General features: G+C 45.3%; 1 protein-coding gene across 6 annotated transcripts in view; it reads right to left on the minus strand.

Moving 5' to 3' along the window:
• Positions 1-21,829, minus strand: part of RTEL1 (regulator of telomere elongation helicase 1) — a 169,983-nt gene that overhangs the window by 110,984 nt on the left and 37,170 nt on the right. For all 6 annotated transcript variants that reach the window (XM_056549289.1, XM_056549286.1, XM_056549291.1 and 3 more), the window contains exons 6-11: positions 18,220-18,295; positions 17,827-17,911; positions 17,649-17,714; positions 17,270-17,423; positions 11,680-11,718; positions 4,292-4,370 (exon numbers count right to left, since the gene is read on the minus strand). In XM_056549289.1, coding sequence (XP_056405264.1) covers positions 4,292-4,370; positions 11,680-11,718; positions 17,270-17,423; positions 17,649-17,714; positions 17,827-17,911; positions 18,220-18,295 — 499 coding nt within the window. The remainder of the gene's footprint in view (positions 1-4,291; positions 4,371-11,679; positions 11,719-17,269; positions 17,424-17,648; positions 17,715-17,826; positions 17,912-18,219; positions 18,296-21,829) is intronic.

Consider the following 21,829-nt stretch of genomic DNA (forward strand, 5'->3'; position numbering starts at 1 on the left):
ACGTTCCTGTTCCCAGGAAGCAGGTGATGCTGGTACTGGACAAACAGGAGGAGAGTTAAAGTTTATTTTGTTTATCTTTTGCAGCCCGGGCATAGGGATATAGCGTACAGTACAGAGTTCCAGCGCCGGTGGCCCGCAACAAACAGGAGGACGAGGAAGGCAGCGCTTGCGGGTGACATGTGATTAGTTCCCCGATGGGGACAGCGCAGCGCTCGGCTGATAATTGGGGGGGGGGAGAAGCAGAACAGCGCTTGCAGGTCACATGATTTGAGGGGAGGGAGGGAATACCGTTATATACCGTGGAACCGCCATAAAGTTACAAAAATACCGTGATACACATTTTTGCTCATACTGCCCAGCTATAACATGCCCCCAAAAACCCATTTCAGAAAAACTCACTCTCCAAAATCCCATTGTCGCTCCTTCCCTTCTGAGCCATGTGCACACGCAGAGCACTTGACATCCACATATGAGCTATTTCCTTACTCAAGAGAAATTGGGTTACAAATTTTGGGGGGGCTTTTTCTCCTTTTACCTCTTGTAAAATTTCAAAAACTACAAGAACATGAGAGTGTAAAAAATGAAGATTTTGAATTTTCTCCTTCACCTTGCTGCTATTCCTGTGAAACACCTAAAGGGTTAACACACTTTCTGAATGTCATTTTGAACACTTTGGGGGGTACAGTTTTTATAACGGGGTCATTTATGGGGTATTTCTAATATGAAGACCCCTCAAATCCCCTTCAAAACTGAACTGCTCCCTGAAAAATTTCAATTTTGAAAATTTTGTGGAAAATTGCTGCTGAACTTTGAAGCCCTCTGATGTCTTCCAAAAGTAAAAACATGTCAACTTTATGATGCCAACATAAAGTAGACATATTGTATATGTGAATCAATATATTATTTATTTGATATGTCTAATTTGCTTATAAGCAGAAATTCCAAAGTTAAAAAAAATGCTACATTTTCTAATTTTTCATCAAATTTTCGGATTTTTCACCGAGAAAGAATGCAAGTAACGCCGAAAGTTTACCACTAAGTTAAAGTAGAATATGTCACGAAAAAACTATCTCAAAATCAGAATGAAAAGTAAAAAGCATTCCAGAGTTATTAATACTTAAAAAGTGACAGGGGTCAGATTTGCAAAAAAAAAAAAAAACGCTCTGGTCCTTGAGGTGAAAATGGGCTTGGTCCTTAAGGGGTTAATCCCTAGGCCATCCTCTTCTGCCAAGTTGTTAAAAGGAGATTTTTTTTTTTGTTCTCACCGTAAAATCTCTCTCTTTCTCCTAGCCTTCATTGGGGGACACCAATACTATTGGGTATATGCTCTTGCCACTAGGAGGCGCTGACACTAGGGAAAAAAAAGTCTGCTCCTCCCTGGCAGGATATACCCGCCCACTGGAAGTGAGGTAATCAGTTGTGTCACAAAGCAGTAGGAGAAGAGTCTGATACACTGCCAGAACAGAGATAAAGAACAGCGAGGAAAGCACGTCCACGTAGATGGCAAATTGGCCTGACTGGCGTAATCTGGCAGACCGGAACGCCCTCCCTCCCAGGAATACATGGACCCCGAAGGAGGAGACGGAAGGTAACAAACGGCCAAAAAAGGAACGGAGCGCTTTGAGAAGGAGCAAGCATCTCGGAATACCAGAGTGGCCGACATGGGAACGGAGGTTCCAGAGTCTCCAAGAAGACTTACACCTGTAGGGTGAGCAAACCCAGCCACTGCAAAGCGCTCTTGGAGACATACGTCTATGTCTGGCCATGAAAAAGGTGCGGTACAGAACGACCACCCCACAAATGGGATCGTGGAGAAATCTGGGCAGGAGTGCTACCATGCCCGAGACCACAACCATCATTAAGGCCCTTAGAACCAGAATGCCCAACCTAGATAAGGCCAGCCACAGCAGCCTAGGAGGTTGACCAATACAAGGAGACTCCCCAGTACTCGCACAAGCCAGCAAAGAGGGAATGGGCACGGAAAACCAGCCTTGAAACCAAGTGGTCCGAGCGGCCCAGAGTATTCCGGGTACAGAGAGGGAAACAAAGGGAACCCAGTTGGAACACAGGATCTGACTACGTGAAGGTTACTCCAGAAGACTGTTGTGTCAGTGTAGAGCAACTGACACTGTCAAAGGGAAGGAGAGCAATGACATGGCCCAAAACAACAGACGGTTTCTAGACTTGCTGATGTTGAGCCCTTCATGATTGCATAAACTCCACCAAGAGAGGAGAGTGCCATGGCTGCATGAGCAGCAGGCGAGAACCAAGAAACAGGGGGAAAGCCAGGCTGCCATAGTGGGCAGTAAGCACACAGGCATAGTCGGTACAAAGCTCTTCTAAATGCTCTCAGCAAAACACGGGCCCAGCCAGGTATCCCACCTATATAGGGGGAAAGAGGGAGATGACTCCATGTCGGCAGTGAAACAGTCCCCCCAGTGGAGGGGAAAACAAAGGGTGGTGAGAGGAAACTCAGGTACTGACCGTGCTGACCTTCCTGATCCCCGTACCTCCTGCAGAAGGAGATAGCCAAGTACGAAAGGTACTGTAGGAACAAGGAACGAAGCTTTGCGGCGACGGGTCAAAGTCCTGGGAGAACGCAGCAACCCCGGGAACCCTCCGGCAACAGCATTCAGAACCACACACTGAAACTGGGTTACCAGCAGTCAGCCGTGAGAGCAGCAGGCATGTGGAAAGGGACCTGGTAGTGTAGAGAACCCTGCGAACCACAGTGGTGCATGGTATAGGGCCCATGGAACGACCTGGGCTCACATATTCGGAACCTCACCTTGGCAGTGAGCTACTGAACTTCCGCCACAGTGCGGGATGTATGGTAGGCGACCCGACACAGTAGGAAACCATACAGACCACCATCTGGATGACTGGCATAGGATCCTTGAATGTGCAGGTTCACTCCTTCGAATCCCCCCACAGAAAGTGGGGTACTGGAGTGCGGCCAATCTGATGGGTGACCTAGTAGTGTAGGAGACTAAGCAGACAAATGTCTGGCATCTGTCCCTAGTACCTGCAAGGACCCTGTCCCACACCAGCAGGGAGGTAGGGGAAAACTCCAGCCCTGCACGCGACAGACCTGTGATAGGAGACCGACAGCAGCGGAAACCGTGCAGACCACAGTCTAGCTCAACGGGGACATCTTCAGGCGCTGTCCGGTGATGCTAAGGTTCTCCTGACGAAGAGGGGGTCCCACCCCTCGAAACGCGTTGTTCCATTTGCATGCTCAAGTAAAATAAATGGTTTATTTTTACAGGTCCGCTCCCTGCTGGTTATTTCTATTAGCCCGTTTACACCAAGAAGAGAGCGCAGCTGACTGCACCACATTTCTGGGAGATTTTCTCTTCCATACCTTGGATTCTTGCATGGAATGGCTACATTACATCAAGGAAGTTGGACATCATAGACATCATAGCATTTTATTTTTAAAGGGGTCATCCAGGATAAGAAAAACAAAGCCCATAAGGAACAAAGTGCTTTCGCAAAGTAAAACAAGACCGAGAGAGTTTTGAAGGGCCTAATATAACAGGTCTCTTCCTATATAATTATGTCCAGCTATTCTAAACCTTCATGTGAGTAGGCCACTTTCCTGCTTCTTTTTTTTACATCTGTTGGTACTATACTTCCACTTTACAAAGATACAACTGTATCATTTTAATATTGGATTCTTGCTGATTGATGGGGGGGGGGGTCATCTTGGGTGGGAGTAAGGCATTGAGTTGAGGTCTATTATGTGTATAAACGGCAAAAAAGCTAAGAAACTTTCTATACTTTTCTGATGGAAATTTAATCAAAACATATCCAATTTAAAAAAAAAAAAAACCCCAGCTGATTTCTTTTAAAAATATTATCACAACCTTGGGACAGGTGTGGTGCTGTTTTTAGAAGAAATTAGCTTTATTTTTCTAGTCTTGGATAACCCCTTTAAGGCCCAATTCACAACGCATTAAGATATTCTCAAAAAGTATTTCAATGTATGCCACAGCTTTCCCACAACATGCTTATTGACTTTAACAGACCAAATGTAGTTTACTAGTGATGACGTTCAAGCTGTTTTCCTTTTTCTACAGCACTCAGGTTGTTCCATTGGTACACCATGGAACAGGGTGCAATACCTTTATGCCAGTATCCTGATGTATAATGGCAACATATTCTGAAAATGTGACGTGACTAGGGCATTAATTTTGCATCACCATGAGATGATATAGTTGCCATGTTATCACATATTCTGGATTACTAGCCATACAAATGTCTACAAAACTCTAGGATCACCACCTACCTCCCTTCCTTGGTAACACCATTTCCATTGGCTGGAAGTGTTATGGCATCAATGGAGCTCTCAATCTGCAGGAGGGCCCCTGAAGGAGAAAAATCATACCATTATACAATAATGCTTTACATATATATGCTATAACATTTATCTACTTCTTTATAAATCTACCCAGTGCCATCTAGAGGCAGAAGGGTGAAAAGGCATACTAAGTGTGATAAGAAAAACTGTACTGCCATCTTAAGGGCATAAATAAGTATGACAACATTGAAAATATAAATGCACACAATAAGGAGATTTTTTATGCTTACTATAAAATCTCTTTCTCGAAGGATCCATTGGGGGACACAGACCATGGGTGTATGCTGCTGTCACTAGGAGGCTTGACACTATGGCAACAAGAAAAGACGGCTCCTCCCAGCAGGGTATACCCGCCCACAGGCACCTGTGGTAATCAGTTTTAGTCCCAGAGCAATAGGAGAAGACCAACAGGTCAAGAGAAAACCACAAACTGTCCGAGCAATCAGAAGAAAAGGCAACTGAACACACCTTCGGACAGATAACTGAAATAGGAACACCAGAAAAAAGAGTGGGAGCTGTGTCCCCCAATGGATCCTTCGAGAAAGAGATTTTACGGTAAGCATAAAAAATCTCCTTTTCTCTATCGGCTCCATTGGGGGACACAGACCATGGGACGTACCAAAGCCGTCCCTTGGGTGGGTAAGGAATCAGACAGGTGGACGGTTGGACCACCGCCGTCTGCAACATCTTACAGCCCAGAGTAGCATCAACTGATGCGAAGGTATGAATCTGTTAGGACCTTGAGAAAGGGTACAAAGACAACCACGCAAACGCCTTACAGAACTGCATGGTCAAAGCCACGTAGCGGAGGGCCCAGGATGCCGCGAAAAACAGGTGGAATGAGCCAAACCCCTCAAGGGTGGGATCTTCCCCTTGCAGCGGTAAGCTCCCAAAATAGCAGACCGGATCCACCGAAAAATGGTGGTCGTAGAAGCAGGTTGTCCTGTGCAAAGCCCTTCCGGAAAAAACAAAAAAGGGGGTCACACTGCCGAAAGGAAAGAGTGATTGAGAGATAAGTCCGAACAGCCCTCACCACAACCAGGTTGTGGAACAAAAGCTTCCAGGGATGAGAAGGGGACGGACAAAAGGACGGTAGGACGATGTTCTCATTGAGATGAAAAAGTCAAAAACCATCTCAGGTAAGAAGGATGGACATGGACGGAAAAATTTGCCCTGGTATACCTCCAGGAAGGGTGAACGGCAGGAGAGAGCTACCAGCTCTGACACCCTCCTAACAGAGGTAAGAGCAATAAGGAACGCCACCTTCCGGGGAAGGAGGCGAAGAGAAATGTCCCTGAGAGGGTCAAAAGGGGTGCCTTGCAGTGCACCTAAGACCAAGTGTAAGTCCCAAGGGAAAGAAGGGGACTGATAAGGAGGGGCAGCTTGTGCCACTCCCTGAACTAGGTTCGGACATGATAATTGAACGCCAAACAACATTGAAAAAGAATGGAAACGGCTGAACCTTTGACCCCTAAGGGAGCTAAAAGCCAACCACGACAGGAGAAAAAGGCTGAGTTTCACACCAACAGAAATAAGACCGCCAGGTATGGTGGTAAATCTTTGCAGAGGAAGGCTTGTGAGCCCTCAGCATGGTGCGAACCACTTGGGAAGAGAAACCGCGGGTCCTCAGAACCGCTGTCTCAACCGCCACGCCGTCAAAAGCACAGATGGTAAATAGGGGTGGCACAGGAGACCTGATATAGGAGGTCTGGATGATAGGGAAGGTGCAGAGGTAAGTAGTTCAGGAGCCTGACCACGACGACGTACCACGCCCGCCGGGGCCAGTCTGGGCCACGAGAACGGCGGAAACGCCCTCTGCTGTGGGTTTCCTCAGGACCCCGAAAAGAGAGCAAGGGGAGGAAACAGATAAGGTAGGGGAAATCCCGAACAATAAGCTGATAAGGTAGGGCAAAGCCCGACCAAGAGAGAGGAAGGCTTGGTTGTGGCGGGACGTGCAGAGGTCCACGCCTGGAGCGCCCCAGAGGTTGCAGATCACTGCAAACCCCTCCGGATGTAGGGACCACTCGCCTTTGACGGCTGAGGACCGGCTGAGAAAGACCACATCCCAGAGACGCCCGGATTGAAGAGCGCTGAGATGGCCGGAAACCTGAGTTCCGCCCAGAAGGGAATTTCCCAAAAAGCAAGCAATATATAAGAAAGAACACACACGCCCCTAGTGCAGTACTTTAAAAACCAAGGGAAGGGGTAGTATTCCACTTACCAGAGGGTGTTGCGCTATGGGCACAACACCGTAATGAGCGTAGGTATGGATGCACGCAGCCTGGATCGTCCGGTCATAGCCTCACTAGCCGGCAATGGGAACCAATGTCAGGAAAGGTAGAAAAAAGATCCTTTCTCGGCGCAGTTGCAGAGTCATATGCAGGTAGCAGTGGTAATCAGTAAATCAAAGGCAACGCGTTTCTTGCCCGTTTCGGGCACTTCCTCAGGCAAATGTGCTTACACAGACATACAATGGCAGAAGGTTAAATAGACAGTCTTACGTATTTTTCAAAGGTCACAGTCAATTAGGCTATTCGGAAAACATAGTCTCTAGCCCAGCCATAAGATGCGCAAACAATAAAAACCTTACATAATAAAAGTTTTCAAATAATTCATAGGGGGAGAGAGAGAGCCCCTCGCAAATGTCCTAAAAGTCTATATAAAAGAGTGAACAATAGAAAATTACAATATGTGGTTAAAATCTAACAGTCAAAATAAGTCTATCTCTATGATCATTCCACAAGAAGCAAGCAAAGAAGGGATTGCCCTAGGCCCCAAAATGTTGAAGGAGAAAAGGGCTTCTCGATGGACCAAGGCCTCAGACCGGCCGTTCCTTGAAAACACCTCCCCAGCCCGACAGACTGGCAGGGAGGGGCAGGAAGGAACGCCCCTGAAAAAGCAGGGGGGAAACGAAGCCACCATAGAAGGGACCGACAAGACTGTCGAGTGACAATGGAGACCTGTCCCTTCGGAAGAGAATCACCAATTGAAGAGGTCGGTGATGAAACTGGGCAAATGGCACGGCCTCCACGGCTGCCACTAACCGACCCAGGACATCCATGCAAAAGCGAATGGAAACTGGAGAAGGGTGCCGAAGTCATCGGACTCTTGATAAGAGAGTCAGCCAATTGGTCGGTGGAGTTGAAAGCAGGCAGAGGCCGCGTCGAACTGGAGCCCCGAAGAGAGACAACGTCTGGAGGTTGAGACTAAGACTCTCCAGGATCTGGGCCCTGACTGGAGCTCTGATCAGGAGTTCGTCCAAGTAAGGAATCACGGAAACAACTGATGTCTGTAAAAGGGCTATCACATGCGCCAGTTAAAGGTCCGCGGAGAAGTGGTCAGCCCGAAATGGAGAGCCACAATAGAAAATGACCGTCCGGAACTGTAAAGTGGAGGTACCGCTGATGACCGGACAATGAGATGTGGAGGCAGGCATCCTTGATGTCCACCGAGGAACGAAAATTCCCCATGAACCAGAGACTCCATTCGGGATGGAAAAGCAGAAGATGCTGGCTGAGATACTCGAGAACCAAGATTGGGCAAACAGAAACGCCTTTCTTGGGGACCACAAAGAGGTTGAAATAAACATCGAAAACGTTCCCCTGAAGGAACCGGGAGAATTACTCCCTGGATAAAAAAAAGGGTCTGGATCCTGAATGTGCGTGGTCCAGGCATCCCAGAAGAGTAAGAGGCGACCAACCACCCGAGAAAGGAGGGCGGGTGGGGGCGACCCTTCAGACCGAGGAAGGCCTACTGGTGCCTGATGGGGCCGCAAAACGGCCGGAACGGATAGCCGACCTCCGGGAGGGACAGGTCCAGAAGGAGGGAGCCCTCTTCCCATGAAGGCGCCCGGCTGGACCCTTTGTTGGTACCTTTCAGGTAGAAGAAACAGGCATGGTCGCACATCTACATATTGCATTTTCATCTAATCTAATTCAAAAACTAACAGGTTCTTAGTATACATTTTGATCAAAAGGTACAAGCCCACTCGCCACATCAAGGCCACCTAATTTGAGTGGGTCCCTAACGTCCCTAGTATAAAATGGCGTAGCACTGGGCGGCGACCACCACCGCCGCAACACCAGTGCTCACAGGGGGAACGACCCACTGGCAGAGCAGCCCCAATGCCGCTCAAACCAGTCCATGGGTCGCATCTCCCCACAGACCCGGCGCCACGGCAGCAACGGACGCCGCCCAGCACTACACCAGTGTGAACAGGGTGTTAAAGCTCACTTACCATGCGCTCCCATTCAGACTGGGAGGCTGCTAGGAAAGAAAAGGCCCTTGTGTAGCTAACTACTACTTATATAGGGTTGGGCTGAGGGGGTGGGGCAGAGTGCAGACACATGTTAAAAAAAGAAAAAAGGGGGGAGGGGATAGAAAACACAATGTGAATTCAGGTAGAAGAAACAGGCATGGTCGCACATCTGCATATTGGTACCTTTGTTGGTACCCTTTGGTGGCACCAAAGGTCCGCAGAACCCGAAGGAGGACTTACGACGGAAAGCAGTTCTGTGAGCCTTATCCAGAGGTAATAAATAACTCTTTTCCGCCCGTCGCCTCACTTCCTGAAGGCGGCGTCCACATTCCAGGCTTTAAGCCACATGGAGGGACGGTGGCTACCAGGTAGCTTGTGGCAAAGGCAGCACAGTGGCTGCGCATGGAAGCAGAACACAGAAAATCTCCAGCTGCGGAGCATCGGAGAGCTAGATTAAATAAATCCTCCAGAGGGATCTTGAAGACTACCCTGGCGGAGATGGGAGACCATACTGAAAGGGCCCTTGACACTCAGGCCGAAGCAAAAGCAGGAAGATCCTGCTGTCTCAAAGGCAAAGTTTGCCAAAGTCTCCACCTTCATGTCTGCTGGATCCTTGAAAGCAGCCGCATCAGCCAACGGCCAGGTAGGCGCCTTAGAGAGGCGGGAGACCAGCAGACCCACAGTTGGAGAGGAGGTCCACCAAGCAATGAGGTCCTTGGCGAAGGGATACGGCGGTTGAACCTTCTTTGTTTCTTGAAACTTCTTGTCAGGGTGCCTCCAGGCGGATACCAGCAGGGCGTAAAGTTCAGCGTGAGAGCTGAAGGTCTAGGGTGCCGGTCAGGCATGAAAAAAGGAGACTTCTGGAGCCACGTCCGAAGTTCCTGGGTCCTTTAGCTGGAAGGTGTCTCTTATGGCCGAAACCAATGAGTACACCACATCAGGCATATCCGTGCGGTCCTCTGAGTCGGAGGCCGAATCAGAAACCTCATCCACAAGTTCTTCGGGTGAATGGGAACGAGGTGAGGCAGCCCTGGTGGTTGGGCATGATGAAAGGAAACTTCTGGAGCCACGTCCGAAGTTCCTGGGTCCTCTAGATGGAAGGTGTCTCTTATGGCTGAAACCAATGAGTGCACCATGTCCGACATATCCGTGCGGTCCTCTTCTTGTCTGCTGGTGAACCAGAGTCCCAAGCGGAAACTTCATCCACACATTCTCCAGGTGAATGGGAATGTGTGAGGCGGCCCTGGAAGAGAGAGAGACTGACCTGGCACGCGGGTCTGGAGAGCCAGAACGGCGACCATGGGAGCGGCCTCTAGGGAAGTGACGCTTGCTACAAGCTGGAGTAACGGGGTGATGCTTGTGAGGGGAGCGCACATGCCTGCCGGGCCGGAGTAGGGAGGACCTCTCCAAGGTAGTCACCACATAGACGGATATAGTCGGATATAGACTGGGAGAGGGAAGAAACCCAGGCTGGAGGGGCGGCCGAACCCACCGGGTCTGGAAGAGCATTCGGGATAGAAATAGCAGGGGGGTCGGTGGGAGCAGTGGTGCAGGCAGAACAAGAGGGTTCAGTAGAACCAGAAACTTTTGAGTTACAGCTTTACAAGTGTAATAAGTAACTAAGGGCTAGTTATCTGTTGGGAGAGAGGAACAGTTCTGGGCATGGACCACAGTAAAAAGGAACAGTCTCTCCCAATTCTGTCCCTTAGGCAGCTGCTGTGAGTAGCATTTTTGCCCATTGAGAACTGCGGCTGATGAAGAAGTGGGGGCTGCTAAACACAAGGGCTCTGTGATTGGCCCTGCAATAACCCCCTATGAGCGCGCAGAGCGCTGATTGGGGTGCAGTTCGCGCCCTTATGCAGGCTTCGGCGGCCCTGGGTGGGCGGAGCCAACCGGGCCGCCGAAGTAATATACAGGCCGGTCCCAAATGGCGCCTGCTCCCGGCCCCGAGCGCATATGTGAACGCATATGTGCCAGCGGGGGAAGGGAGGGAGCGGGCGAGACAATGTCGGCAGTCGCGGTGCCAAAACGAAAGAACGGCGTTGAGCGCCCGTAATGAAAGATATGCAGCCCGGTCCCTAATGGTGGGGGGAAGGGAAGGAGCGGGCGAGATACTGTCGGCAGCGCCAAGCACCCGTAATGAAAGATATGCGACGCGGCTGCTTCTTGCAGCCGCGGTAATACTGTGAAACACCACACACATTTGATAAACTGAAACATACATGCGCCTGCTCAGCCCCAGATATAATAAAGAACCCCCAATAAAGGAAAGGAGGGAAATCCCTCCAGGCCAGCCCCAACAGTCCCCATACAGAAGAGTGGGCCAAAAACTGGGGGTCTCCAGATGTTGAAAGTCCTCCCTAAAGAAAACAAGGGGAAAATACTCACCTTAGTCAGAAGAACTTGCCTCATGAAGTCTTCAGCCAGCTCTTGTCACCTGCATCATGCCGGGCTACCATGTGCGAGCGAGGCAAGCAGGGAGGTAGGGGGACCCGGACCCATGAGGTACAACCCCAGGCACTGACCGTTGGCGAGAGGGGGTTGACAGTACATATACGCAATGTCTGTGCCCCCTCAATCGCAATGGGGAAACAGTGAGCCGCAGTTCCCGAGTCCCCACCTGAAAACAGGAAAGAAAACGGAATAAAAAAAACCTAACACATCCCTAAATCTAGGAAAATAATAAAACATTAGACCTGGTCTGGGGAGAACTCCAGACCATGTCTACCTCCTTAAGACACTAAGCTAAAACTGATTACCTCAGATGCCTGTGGGCGGGTATACCCTGCTTGGAGGAGCCGACTTTTCTTGTTGCCATAGTGTCAAGCCTCCTAGTGACAGCAGCATACACCCATGGTCTGTGTCCCCCAATGGAGCCGATAGAGAAATTGTATTTTTTCTCCCATTAAATTTCTGAGATCTTGTAAGATCTTGTAAAACTTGCAGGTCTATTTTATTATTTACAGGGAAAAACGAAACTTTGACTCTGAATGTTTTCTTGTCCCCTTATACTGTATAAAGATTTAAGAAAAAACTGCGACGAGTTAATAAAACTCACCCTTTATCTTGGCCAAGTCTTCAATTTGTACATTCAAATCTAGAAACAGAGCAAAGATTAAAGTTCCAGTTGGATGTGAATAATAAACAGATAGGAGTACAGTATATAATACAATCAATGAATGGAGCAGCAGTGAGCATGCTCACTAGTCAGTGAGTCACACAGGAAGACAAAGACATTACAGATATCAGTGGGAGTACTAGCAGCCGGACACCCAAACAGATACTTATTTATCCTACAGATAAGTGATTTTATTATCTTGGGATAAACCCTTTAAACTGATCCTTAACACATTACATGTGATTGAAATGAATGGTTGTAACACAAAATGTCAGTTTAAAGTTTGCTACAGCAGTATAAAGTTTGCTTTATTTGTATGAATGGATATATGAAATGGTGGAAAATATATTAAGGGACCATCTTGCTTTTTTTTTTTAGCACTCCAATCTATTTATAAGTTAGTTGGATATTTTGCACCGACACAAGGGGCTCAAAACTATTTCTAAATACATCAGCTCAGTCATTTAGTGAAAAAAAAACTTTATTTGCACCACCTATTATTTCCCTGAGTGCAACCTGCAGTATAAAGCATGAAGAAAATAGGTAGGTCGCTAGCACTCCATAAACCTTTTTTTCTCCTCATTTCCGATCTGTGTATGCAGAGGACTTCTTCCGATTCGGTAGACTACATCGTTGACAACGGGTTTTTTTTTTTTGGTAAATATTAAAATGGTTTTGTTTGGGAGTGTTTTTTTGGAATAAAAGTTCTTTTTTTAAACCCCTTATAGACTCAGCCCATTTTCACCTTAAGAACTGCAATTCTGACCACTGTCACTTTATGCATTAATAACTCTGGGATGCTTTTACCGTTTATTCTGATTCCGAGAAAGTTTTTTCGTGACATATTCTGCTTTAACATAGTGGTAAATTTTTGTCCTTACTTGCATCCTTTCTTGCTGAAAATCCCCAAATTTCCTGAAAATGTATAAAATTTAGCATTTTTCTAACTTTTAAACTTTCAGCTTATAAGGAAAATGGACATTTCAAATAAATTATATATTGATTCACAAATACAACATGTCTACTTTATGTTGACATCCTAAAGTTGACATGTTTTTACTTTTTTAAGACATTAGAGGGTCTCAAAGTATAGCAGCAATTTTCAAAATTTTCACAAAAAATTCAAAGTCTGAATTTTTCAGGGACCAGTTAAGTTTGAAGTGGATTTGAGGGGCTTTTCTGTGAGAAATACCCCATAAATGACCCCATTATAGAAACTACACCCCTCAAAGTATTCAAAATGAAATTCAGAAAGTTTGTTAACCCCTTTAGGTGTTTCACAGGAATAGCAGCAAAGTGAAGGAGAAAATTCAAAATCTTAATTTTTTACATTCGCATGTTCTTGTAGAGCCATTTTTATATTTTTACAAGGGGTAAAAGGAGAGAAATCCCCCCCAAAATGTGTAACCCAATTTCTCTCGAGTAAGGAAATACCTCATAAGTAGATGTAAAATGCTCTGTGGGTGCACTAGAGGACTCAGAAGGGAAGGAGCGACAATGGGATTTTGGAGAGTGAATTTTCCTGAAATGGTTTTTGGGGGACACGTCGCATTTAGGAAGCCCCTATGGTGCAATAACAGCAAAAAAACAAAAAAAAAAACACATGGCATACTATTTTAGAAACTACACCCCTCAGGGAATGTAACAAGGGGTACAGTGATCCTTAGCACCCCACAGGTGTTTGACAACTTTTCATTAAAGTCAGATGTGTAAATGAAAAAAAACATTTTTCACTAAAATGCTGTTTTTCCACCCAAATTTTACATTTTTACAAGGGATAATAGGAGAAAATGCCCCCAAAAATTTGTAACCCCATTTCTTCTGAGTATAGAAATATCCCATATGTGGATGTAAAGTGCTCTGCAGGAGCACTACAATGCTCAGAAGAGGAGGAGTCACATTTGGCATTTGGAAAGCAAATTTTGCTGAAATGTTTTTTTAGGAAGCCCCTATGGTGCAAGAGAAGGAGCGCCACTAAGCTTTTGGGGAGATAATTTTTTTGGAATGGAAGTCGGGGGCCATGTGTGTTTACAAAGCCCCCCGTGGTGCCAAATTGAACTTTTTGGCCGGAATGAGCAAAGGTACGTTTGGAGAAGAAGGGGAACAGAATTTATCGAAAAGAACCTCTGTCCAACTGTTAAGCATGGGGGTGGATCAATCATGCTTTGGGATTGTATTGTAGCCAGTGGCACAGGGAACATCTCACGAGTAGAAGGAAAAATGGATTCAATAAAATTTCAGCAAATTTTGGATGCTAACTTGATGCCATCTGTGAAAAAGCTAAAGTTAAATAGAGGATGGCTTCTACAAATGGATAATGATCCGAAACACACCTCGAAATCCACGGGGGATTACATCAAGAGGTGTAAACTGAAGGTTTTGCCATGGCCTTCACAATCTCCTGACCTCAACATAATTGAAAATCTATGGATAGACCTTAAAAGAGCAGTGTGTGACAGACAGACCAGAAATCTCAAAGAACTGGAATACTTTTGTAAGGAAGAATGGGCAAAGATACCTCAAACAAGAAGTGAAAGACTCTTGGCTGGCTACAAAAAGCGTTTACAAGCTGTGATACTTGCCAAAGGGGCAGTACAAGATATTAACTCTGCAGGGTGCCCAAACTTTTGCAGACGCCATTTTTTTGTTTTCTGTTATTTTGAAAATGTAAATGATGGAATTAAAATCTAACTTTTGTGGACATATTATAAGAATGTCTAATCTGTAATTTGATTCCTTTTGGAGATTTTTCCATCTTTCCTTGGCTTCTTTATGCACATTAATACAAATTTTTACCTGGGGTGCCCAAACTATTGATCCCCACTGTAGCTATGCAAAAGCTGGAGGCACACTGTTTGCAAAATACAGAGTTCGTTACTTAATTCAGTGTTTCGCAACCAGTGTGCCTCCAGCTGTTGCAAAACTACAACTCCCAGCATGTATGGTCTATCAGTGCATGCTGGGAGTTGTAGTTTGCAACAGATGGAGGGACACTGGTTGCGAAACACAGATTTAGGTAACAAACTCAGTGTTTTGCAACCAGTGTGCCTTCAGCTGTTGCAAAAAGCTACAACTCTCAGCATGCCCGGACAGCCAAAGGGCATGCTGGGACTTGTAGTTATGCAACAGCTGGAGGCACACTACTGCAATTTCCAGCATGTCCTTTAGCTGTCCATGCATGCTGGGGGTTGTAGTTATGCAACAGCTGGAGGCACAAAAATGTGCCTCCGCTGTTGCATAACTACAACCCACCGTATGCACAAACTACCAAAGGACATGCTGGGAGTTGTAGTTGTACCTTACTGCTGTTGCATAACAACAACTCCAGCATGCCCTTGTGTGCATGCCGGGAGTTGTTGCTAAGCAACAGCAGGGGGCCAGCATTACCTCCTGCTGCTGCGCACGCCGGATTTTCCTGCCGCCGCTGCTGACTTCGCTCCTGGGGCCCCGATCCCACTGCCAATGCTGGAGATTTGGGGCCCCAGGCTCAGATGAGGGCTCCCGGCACTCGCTCTCAACTTCCAGAACAGGGGAGGAGCGGGTGTCGTTAGGGGCAACCCTGCAGCAGGCGTCCTGATTCACCGGCCGTTACGGCCGACAAATCTCAGACGGACGGCACCTATCATCCTTTTTTCCGGGACATCGGGGACCCGATTGACCCGGAATTGCCGCAAATCGCCGATCTGAATTGAGGACCCCACCAGGCGTTGTCAGAATGCCTGCTGAATTATTTCAGCAGGCATCTCGGTCCGGTCCCCGTCCGGTAAGCGGTGGGAACCGGAAACGCTCAGGGCGTTTAAGGGGTTAAGGATCGGGGATGCAGGGCGAATGCATACACCCTGCGTCCCCAAGAGGTTAAAACAGCCATTTCAACTTGAGATACAGATAAATTGGAAAACTCAGGAGATGGATGTGATCTAAAACGTGTCAGGTGAAAAAATGAAATTTTATAGAGTGCTGGCTACCTACCTGTTTTCTTAAAGTACCTTGTGCCCTGAGACATGCGCCACACACACTCTAGGTGAGCTGACTCCCCACTGGACTTGTATAAAGAATGGAGACTTCTGTTTTGTTTTTTTGTTTTTTTATAAGACTGCATGCATACTCTGTGTGTTTATTTGTATAAATCATTTCCTTTACTATGTCAGCAAAAAACAAAACTTGATAATTCAGCACTTGTTTTCTACACAGAAGTGCACAATAATGTGACATTTCCAAAATTCTGACTGAAAGACTGAAAAAAAGACTGAAAAGATAACCAATGAGTTCCTTAACCCATGAAATAAATTTTTTGTATTTCTCTAAATCCGTCAATTAATCCAAAACAAAACAGGTACAATTTACCTCATATCGCCCAGGCGATCGCGGCAAATCGCAGATCAATTCAGATGTGCGATTTGTCGCTATTCCGGGCTGATCGGGACTCTGGTGACACGATCGCCCGGAAAATAGGGATGACCGGAGCTGTCAATGACAGCCCCAATCATTCTAGGGGATAAGAGCGAGGTTGCAGTGGTGCCATCTTCTCCTATGCCCTGCCATTAGTCAGCAATGACTACTGACCAATGGCAGTTGAAGACGGGGGGGGGGGGGGGGGGGGGGGTTACCATGGAAACCCCCCGCTCTGCCCGCCCCTGGATGTTGGCCAGAACGGGGGGGGATAGGGGAGAAGATGGAGGCCGGTACCTGGGGACTTTCATGCGGTGGGGACCGCCGATCATCGGTGGCATCAGCGGAGATCAGCGGCGGAGGTAGGGAGGCGACGGAGCGGAGCATCAAGGAAGGTGGCAATAAAACGATCTTTACTGCTGCCTTCCTAGTGGTTGCCAAACTGCAACTCCCAGCATGCCCAGACAGCCAAAGGCTGGAGGGTCATACAGTGGTGCCCAAACTGTAGCCCTTCAGATGTTGCAAAACTACAACTCTCAGCATGCCTAGACTGCCCAGGCATGCTGGGAGTAGTAGTTTTGTAACATCTGTCCCTTCAAATATAGAAATTTTCCAGAAAATATACTTTGAAGCCCTCTAATGTCTTCAAAAAGTAAAAATAGGTCAATTTTATGGTCAACATAAAGTATTGTATTTGTGAATCAATGGAAAATGTATTTGGAATATAAATTTTTCTTACAAGCAGAGAGTTTCAAAGTTCGAAAAATGCTAAATTTTCTAAATTTTCATGACATTTTTTGATTTTTCACCAAGAAAGGATGCAAGTAACGACAAAAATTTATCGCTATGTTAAAGTAGAATATGTCACAAAAAAAACAAATCTCGGAATCAGAATAATCGGTAAAAGCATCTTAGAGTTATTAATGCATTAAGTGACAGTGGTCAGAATTGCAAAAAATGGCTCTGTCCTTAAGGTGAAAATGAGCTGCATCCTTAAGGGGTTAATGATGGATTAAATGGATTTTACTGTATATATATTAAGAGTTAGAGGAGATGTTATTACATAAAGACATAACTCTAAATGAGCCAAAACAACAAGAATGAAAAATCTCAATTCTTTACACTATACATTAAAACTGACCAGAACTGGGTGCATCCATGTTGAACTCAGCACTTATATGCTTCTGCTCCAGGTTGTCTGCAACGTCCTTCATCACCAGATCCAAAGCATCTATCCCAGAAGCTAGGTCATACGGTGTCAGATCAAAAGAGGCTGACTCCTCACACATTCTCTCCTGGGAAGGAGACAAAATAAGTCATGGGGAAAATAACTTTGAGACTCTAAGGGTCTATTCACACAGTATTCTGCGTAGATTTGATGTGCAGGATATCCAGCTGTGTTTAGTCATACAGTTTACATTGAAATCTGCAGCAGAAGATCCTGCACATAAAATCTGTGCAAAATACTGTACGTGTGAATAGACCATTATAATAGAAAATCGATGCCCGGGATGTCATACCACATTATGTGCTTCATCAAATATCACAACTGTTCCCTTCAGATCAATGCTATGTGCCTTGCGAGTCTGGAAAACAAGAATTGCGAATTTAAACCAGGATGCGTAAAATTTTTCACAGTAGCTCATGCTGTAGGATTAAGGTAGCAAGCACAGGTTACAGCAATAGAAAAACGTATACCTTTGGGTCCAGCAGATAATTATAGGGCATGAATATAATGTCTGCTTGCTGCTTCAGATTCCTAGAGAGGTAATAGGGGCAGGCCCTGCACACACAAGGAACAGACAATTAGAACATAACATGTGCAATGAATTTCAGAGGGCTATCCAAAAAGAAAAACCCCTCTCAAAAACAAAATGCATGGCAACCAGGGTGTTAATGCCGGTTCTGAAACCCTTGGCCACATAAGATGAGGTCACACACACACCTCAACAACAGCAGACTAAATCGAACAGAGCAACTTCTGCTAGTTGTAGTGGCTCTCCGCTCTACAAGCAGAGGACGCCTTTCCATCACGTCCATGTGCATTATCAGTTCAAGGAGTGACAGGTCTAAAGAGGATTACCGCAGTACCTGTGCTTGGTGCCGTTCTTCACCAGGTCCTCGATGTCCATTATATGAGTGGTGAGATCCTTTTCAGTGCTCTTTTCTAGGGAAACAATTTCAGATGGTAGGAGTTTAAAATTACTGCCCCAGTATACACTACTTGACATTTCTAGGATAAAAGATGTGGTATTGAAGGGGAACTGCAAAAAAAATTAAGGGACTCTATAAATAGCTGTCTCTGTGGCCAACATGACTTGAATTAGAATGACTGCTTTAGAATATGTGGAGAATAGAGAGGTTTCTGGAAATCTCTATTGGGAAAAAAAAAAATGTAGTGTATATAAAAGTATTTCCATTTTATTTTTTCATCCATGGAGCCATGTTAGGTCTTGTTTTTTGTGCAACCAATTGTAGTACAATTGTACAATGAGACTTTTCATTTTACCATAAAACCTACGGCACAACCAAAAAAGATATTTTGGGGTGCGGGTGAAAAGAAAACCACAGTTTTGCACTTTTTGGTAAAAATTTGTTGAGACTACTAAAGCAATCTTATTTTTGAATCAAAATAAACATGTTTAAAATTGAAGTATTCTGATTCTTATCATTTTTTTTTTTACTTTTCTATATACAGGTCTGCATGGCTGATTTTTTCTTTCTGAGATGTGAACTGACCAAAAGTCATAAAAACTTTACATCATTCACTGTATTGGATCTTAAAAGGGGTATTCCGGCCTTAGACATCTCATCCCCTATCCAAAGGATAGGGGATAAAATGTCTGATCACAGGGGTCCCGCCATTGGGACCCCCCGTCATCTTCGTGCAGCTCCCAGCATTCTTTGCCAGCCTCTGCTTCCCCCAGAGACGTGACATCACGCCACGCTCCCTCCATTCATGTTTATGGGAGGGGGAGTGATGTCACGTTTTCGTCTCCGTAGCAGTGCCCGGCACAGATAGGGGATAAGATGTCTAAGGCCGTTATACCCCTTTAATGCTTTACAAGTTTGGACTTTTCTGCATACGACGATACCATATGTGTAGTGTTAAATTTTTTTAATTAGAAAAATAGTAAATGGGGTGATTTTAAATTTTTATTAGGGGAGAAGGTTATGTGTTTAAAAAAATTATTTTAAAATGGGCCTTTTACATGCAATATTCAGATGGCTAACATTACATACTGCTCTGCTATTGCACAGCATTTCTTAGTGTTATCAGCAATCTGACATATAGCCTGGCTCAGCAGGCTCTAACAGCAGATCAGAGCCGGAAGCTGAATAGAGCAGGCAAGGGCAAATAAACAGATCAGACCCCGGCATACATGTTGCAGGGGTGCCGTTTGGCCAGAAAAACTGTAATTGCGGAGCTTAAAAGGGGTATTTCAGGATTTTTTTTTTATTTGACTAGGCTACAGGGGCTGTAAAGTTAGTGTAGTTCATAATATAGTGTCTGTACCTGTGTGTGACGGTTTTCTCACAATTCTTATGTGATTTTCACCCCAATATTTATTTTTAACAGCATACAAAATGATTGTTGTCTCCCAAATGACTGTTGTCTCCCACTCCCTCTCGGCCACATTGATTTTTCCCAGGTTGCAATGTGGCCGAGAATTGACTCACTAGTCAGCTGATGACAGGGAGCCTGTCTGCTTCAATGGGTGGAGCGATCGCTTGGTGGGAGAGGGATCAATCTGCAACTAATGCAACAGATTGAAAACCACAGGTCTTTTGAATGGATGCAGCTCATTTATGTTTCAATGGGTGAGGTGGCTGATGTGTGGGAGGGAGGAAAATGCAATTATGGGATTTGTAGGCAAAAGAAGAAAACTCAAACAGGAAATACCAGTTCATAAAAAGCTAGCCACAGTATTATGGTAATCTCACAACATAGCCATTTAGCCCCAAGACAAGAGCAGATCCTTCCTAAGCATGTCCATTACTGTCTGGCAGCTACGTACTGAAATCCCCTTATGTTGGATAACTACTTTACGTGCTGTGATCGCTATTGATCAGGGCACTGAAGAGGTTAATGACTGAGAACAAAGAGATCGCCGGTTTCCGTCACTAACCGTAGGTGTACGGCTGTCACAGTGTATAAAGTGAGCATAAACTGTAAAGTGTTAAACAGTAAATAATAAACTAAATTAGCTTTTTAAACATTTTTTGCTACAAATGGAACAAGATTCATAGCAAGGTTTAACATTGGAGTGAAAAATTAAGAAAAGCAAATGGAAACTTTGAGGGGAAAAGCTATTGGCACTTTCATTGCTATGGCCCTTGTCATTTAATTCCACAAAGTATTTATTGTCTTTAGGACACTTCTACATACAGAATTTGTTTGGTCATCCTTGCAACATTTGTAAAAGAATATTTATAACAGTATTTGCAAACTGCAGCTTTATTCTCAGCAGAAATTGTATTGTGAAAATGTATCCAAATGCTGGATGCTGGTCTCACCATTTTACTGAAGGAAAAAAATGAAAAGGAAAAAGAACTACAGTGATCCCTCAACTTACATTGGCCTCAACATACAATGGTCTTTTCTGGACCATTGTGACTTGAAACCAGACTTAACATACAATGCTACGGACAGTCCAGCGCAGTCACTGGCTGGAAGAACTGACATATCGGAATGGGCATTTTACTGATAAAACCTTTGTATTACTGAAGCGTATGCACTGCATTCCTGTCTGGTAGTGCCCCCTACAGTCCAGGGAGGTACCACATGTTCTGAACTATTTACCTGTGCCACAGTTAACTGCTCCTTTGGACACCAGGTAAGGGCGGCTCAATTTTAGTTTTTTTTGGACATTGCGTGTACTGTACAGGACCCTAAAGACGCTCCTGTCCTCTACATAGACAGTGATTTACAGCTCCCAGCAGCTCTTTCTTACTTTTATATGTAAGGACTTGCTTTATCTATATTAGTTATCTACTTAGTTTTCTTTAATCCTCACTTTCTCCTATTTTTTGGATGACATTCTGGTGGCTTTAGAACCAATTACCAGGTTTCCATCGAGTTATGGTCTCAACATACAATGTTTTCAACAAACAATGGTCGTCCTGGAACTAATTAATATTGTAACTTGAGGGACCACTGTATTTACTAGTAAGCCAGACTTAGACATTTATCCCCTGGCCTGACAAATTTCTGACAGGTTGGTAACAGGGCAACGTACAGGAGATTGCGGGGGGGTAGTTATGTAACCTCTTGCCAATTAAGGCCCGTCTAAGACGACAGAAACAATCAACGAACATAATACCAACAATCAGTACGTATATCAACAAGAAGCAGCCCAGCCACATAAACAAAGCAGCGGCCCTTGAGACAGAAATTTGTATTTCGTTTTTTTATAAATTGCATTCTCATTTAAATTGTATTCCAGGATTTGCTTTAGTCAAGAAATTACAAAGATTCTCAGATGTCATTCACGAAGGTCTAAATGTTCTACAGTTGGAATATCATAAAAACATTCACTATAAAAAAAACATGTTTCAAACCCCAAACACTCACTCCTATGGAGAAAAAAAAAAAGGCTCCTTTTCCATACCTTCCTATTCCTAGGGGTCTATGATATCACAACAGAGGGTATGACACGGCATGTAAAAGCAAAGGCTGGGGGGCGAGGCCTGGATGCTT

This window comes from Hyla sarda, chromosome 12, assembly GCF_029499605.1.
Source record: "Hyla sarda isolate aHylSar1 chromosome 12, aHylSar1.hap1, whole genome shotgun sequence".
NCBI lineage: Eukaryota > Metazoa > Chordata > Amphibia > Anura > Hylidae > Hyla > Hyla sarda.